Source organism: Eimeria tenella, genomic scaffold, assembly GCF_000499545.2.
Source record: "Eimeria tenella Houghton genomic scaffold, Eth_scaff115, whole genome shotgun sequence".
Lineage (NCBI taxonomy): Eukaryota > Apicomplexa > Conoidasida > Eucoccidiorida > Eimeriidae > Eimeria > Eimeria tenella.
The window spans coordinates 75732-79743 of record NW_013541479.1 but is presented as its reverse complement, the minus strand read 5'-3'; the positions used below and the strand labels follow the sequence as shown (position 1 = coordinate 79743).

Genomic DNA, 4012 nt, shown 5'->3' with positions numbered 1-4012 from the left:
ACGAGCCAGCCACCGAGCCAGCCGGCTAGCCAGCCGCCTCTCCAGCCACCGAGCTGGCCGCCCACCCAGCGAGCCAGCTAGCTAGCCAGCTAGCTAGCCAGCTAGCTAGCCAGCCACCCAGCTAGCCACCAATCTATCCACCCACGCAGCCACCCAGCTAGCCTTCCAGCTAGCTAGCTAGCTAGCTAGCTAGCTAGCTAGCTAGCCACCTATCCGTGCACCCACCCAGCCACCCACCCAGCTAGCCAGCTAGCCAGCCAGCCAGCCAGCCAGCGAGCCAGCGAGCCAGCTAGCCAGCCAGCTAGCCAGCCAGCTAGCCAGCCAGCTAGCCAGCCAGCCAGCCAGCTAGCCAGCCAGCTAGCCAGCTAGCTGCGTGTGCCGCAGGTACGCAATGGAGGGCGTGAGCAAACTGCTGGTGGGGAACAAGTCGGACTTGACGGCCAAAAAGGTGGTCAGCTTCGAAGAGGGCAAAGAGCTCGCGGACTCCTGCAACATCCGCTTCATAGAGACTTCTGCGAAGAGCGCGCAAAACGTCGAAGAGGTCTGCTGCTGCTGCTGCTGCTGCTGCTGCTGCTGCTGCTGCTGGGGTGCGGAGGGCGCGGAGGGGGCGGAGGAAGCGGGGGAGCTGCTGCGGGGGCGGGGGTCGGGCTGGTGCTGGTGGTGCGCGGGGGATGGAGGTGCTGCTGCTGCTGCTGGGGAGGCGGGCGTGCTGCTGCTGCTGCTGCTGCGGGGGGTGCTGCTGCTGCTGCTGCTGCTGCTGCTGCTGCTGCTGCTGGGAGGGGTCCTGCGGGTGCTGCGCCGGAGGCAGGGGAGGGTTTGCTGCTGCGGCGGGGTTGCCGCGGGAGAGAGCTGCGTTTGGCCACGCAGTTCTCTCCACACAGCTGCAGCAGCAGCAGCAGCAGCAGGGCTTGTGGGGCGCATGCATGCAGGCTTTCCACATAATGGCGTCGGAGATTAAGGCCCGCGTGCAGGTGGGGCAGCAGCAAAGTCGGCAGCAGCAAAATGTCCGCATTGGCCCCTCGCAGCCAGTGCGGGGAGCTGCGGGCTGCTGCGGCCGCGGCTAACTGCAGCAAACTGCTGCTGCTTGCTGCCACTCACAGGGGCCCCCTAGCGGCACTCAAGGGGCCCCCAAGGCCCCCCTTGAGTGCCCCCGAAGGGGCCCCCAAGGGGCCCCCGAGGGTCCGCCAGGAAGCCCCAAGGGGCTCCCGAGGAGCCCCCGAGGGGCCCCCCAGGGGCCCCCCGAAGGCCCCAAAGGGGCCCCTGAGGGGCCCCCTGGGGCCCCCCGAGGGGCCCTCTGGGGCCCAGTAGGCCTGTGTGGGTTTGGTAGAGATATAAGGAGGGGTTAACTGTTTGAGACAGCCATTGCTGCATGCATTATCTAAAGTGCCCAGGGCCCCTCTGTGCCTCTTTGCGGAGGCGGCTTGAAGCGAGCGTTGTTGCTGCTGCTGCTGCTGCTGCTGCTGCTGCCGTGCTAGCAGCTGCAGCAGCAGTGCCTGCAGCAGCGAGCACTTGCATCTCCTTTGCTGTCACTGGAGCGCGCATGCGCAAAGCCTAGGCCGGCAGTTCCCGCGGCTGCAGCTTTTGCAGACGCCGCAGCCGCAGCAGCAGCAGCAGCAGCGGCAGCAGCAGCCGCAGCAGCAGCAGCGGGGGCGCACTTGGTGGCAGCGACAGCTGCTGTTAGCCCTGCGTAGCCTGGCCAAGACTCTGCTGCTTTGGTTGAGTCGTGTGGGTGATGGGGGGCACAAGAGGCAAAAGAAACAGCCTGCTGCTGTTGCTGCTGCTGTTGCTGCTGCTACTGCTGCTGCTACTGCAGCTAGCCAGGTAGCTGCTGCGCCCCTTTCTGAGAAGACTAGAGAACAATTTTAAGAGCAGCTAAATGAAAAGGCAGAGACAAGCAGCAAAGCAGCATTAGGCTGCTGCTACGCAGCAGCAGATTGCTGCTGCCCAGCAGCAGATTGCTGCTGCGCAGGGAGGCCAAGGCCTCGCAAGCAACTAAGTGGTACCAGACTGCTGCGCAGCAGCAGAGTGCTGCTGCTGTTGCTGCTGCTGCCAAAACTTGGGAAGCAGCAAAGCAGCAGCAGAACGCAGCGCGGCAGGAGGCCCTGTGGGGCCCCCGTGCTCAGCAGCAGGGGGGCCCCAGTGCCCTGGGGGTTTGGGGCCCCCAGGGGGCCCCTGAAGCCCCTAGGGGCCCCCAGGGGGCCCCTAGGGGCTTTAAGCCAGCTAGTTAACTTCAATTAGCTGGCTAGCTAGCCAGCCATGTAGCTAGCTAGCTAGCTGGCTAGCTAGCTAGCTGGCTAGCTAGCTAGCTGGCTAACTAGCTAGCTGGCTAGCTAGCTAGCTAGCTGCAAGTTCTTATAGTAAGCCAAGTGATGCTGCAGCAGCAAAAGCGGCCCCAGTGGCCCTACTTGCTGCGCTGCTGCAGCAGCGCTGCTGCAGCAGCAGCAAGCCTCTCTGCGGACTATTCTTTGCTGCAAATTTTGCTGCTTCTGTACAGCTTTTGAATTTCTCTTTGAGGGCTTTTTGCTTCCTTTGCTGCTTCATGTGGCTGGGCTGAGGCTGTCTCTTGCGGCTTTTATTAATTTCTTAAATGCACTTATTTGGGCCCATTTCTGCTGCGCAGCGGGCACTCCGTGGTGCCACCTGCCGCTGCTGTTACGTGCCGCAGCAGCAGCAGCAGCTGGTGCTGCTGCAGCTGCTGGTATCATCTGCTGCTGCGCCAATCGCCGCCCGCAGTAGCTGCCGTCTGCTGGGGCAGCCGCAGCAGCTCACAGTGGAGGCAACCTGTAGCAGCAGCAGCAGCAGCACCAGAATCAGCAGCAGCAGCAACAGCAGCAGCAGCACCGATCGGGTCTGTGCAAAAACGCAGCAGAGCTGAAAGGCCTCCTCAGAACGGCGCGGCTGCTTCAGAGTGAACTAAACTATATCTTAATGATAAATTAGAATTAATTAAATGTTTTTTCAATTTTAAAATCATTTTTGCTGCTGTCTGGCAGCTGGAGCAGCTCCGGGGCCCCACACATGCGCCCCAAGCCACTGGGGCTAGGGTTAGGGATTAGGGTTTGAGGCTTTGAAAGAAAGCCGAGGCTTCCATGTCTTCCATTTCATTTTTAGATCTTTGTCTTAGAAGCAACTAGCCGCTGTCGTTTGCTGCAGCTAGAGGCGGCAGCCGAGCCAACGGGTGCAGCAGCAGAAGCAGCAGCAGCAGCAGCAGCGGCGGCAGAGGCCACGCCCAGCAGCAGCAGCAGCAGCAGCAGAAACTGCTGCGCAGCTGCCTTCTGATGAGTTCTGGGCGCAGCTAGAGTGGCTGGCCTTGAGGGATACGATCTGCGTGCTGTTGGCGCTGTTGAAGCTTCCGCAGCAGCGCCGTCGGCTTCAGCAGCAGCAGCAGCAACAGCAGCAGCAGCAGCCGAAGCAGCAGCAGCAGGCAAAATGGAGCCCCAGGAGCCAGAGTCTCTCGAAGCTCTTTTCTCAGTTTTCAAGAGCGGCGCAGCAGCAACGGAAGCTGCACCTGGAACGAAAAAAGCAGCCGCAGCTGCCAAATGCGAAGCTGCTGCTGCTGCTGCTGCTGCAAAGAAGGAAACCAAGGAAAAGAGCAGCAGCAGCAAATCCAAAAGAGGATCGAGCTCTTCTCAGCAGCAGCAAAACAAGAAAAAGCGGCGGGGGGCCCCCGCAGCCCAGGATGGGGCCCCTGGTGGGAAGCGGCAGCCGAAGGCGGAGGCTGCGAGCGGGTCGGGCCCTGCAGCAGCAGCAGCAGCAGCAGGAGCAGGAGCAGCAGCAACAGCAGTAGCAGCAGCAGCAGAGGGCGCAGACAACCCCTTCGCAGGGGCCCCTGCTACTGATGGCCTCAAAACTCGAGTTTTGCTCTCCGACAAAAATTGTCTTCATGAAGTTGTTTATCCAGAGTCTGTTCCGACTCGCTTCAGGGACTTCCCGCTGCAGACAACAATCCCTGCTGCTGCTGCTGCTGCAGCAGCAGCAGCAGGGGGCGCTGCTGCTGCTGCTGACGGCGGCA

The 4012-nt window shown here is 61.8% G+C and overlaps 2 protein-coding genes across 2 annotated transcripts in view; both read left to right on the top strand.

Annotated features, from left to right (window-relative positions):
• Nucleotides 1-1064, top strand: part of ETH_00002120 (RAS small GTpase, putative) — a gene marked incomplete at both ends in the record, with an annotated part of 2364 nt that extends 1300 nt beyond the window's left edge. Inside the window, 2 exons of the mRNA XM_013372974.1 lie at nucleotides 385-541; nucleotides 930-1064. Of these exons, the coding sequence (XP_013228428.1) occupies nucleotides 385-541; nucleotides 930-1064 (292 nt within the window). The remainder of the gene's footprint in view (nucleotides 1-384; nucleotides 542-929) is intronic.
• Nucleotides 1065-3429: 2365 nt separating this feature from the next.
• The window catches only part of ETH_00002115 (RNA helicase, putative), a gene marked incomplete at both ends in the record, with an annotated part of 8900 nt that continues 8317 nt past the window's right edge, over nucleotides 3430-4012 (top strand). The window contains one exon of the mRNA XM_013372973.1: nucleotides 3430-4012. Within this exon, the coding sequence (XP_013228427.1) occupies nucleotides 3430-4012 (583 nt within the window).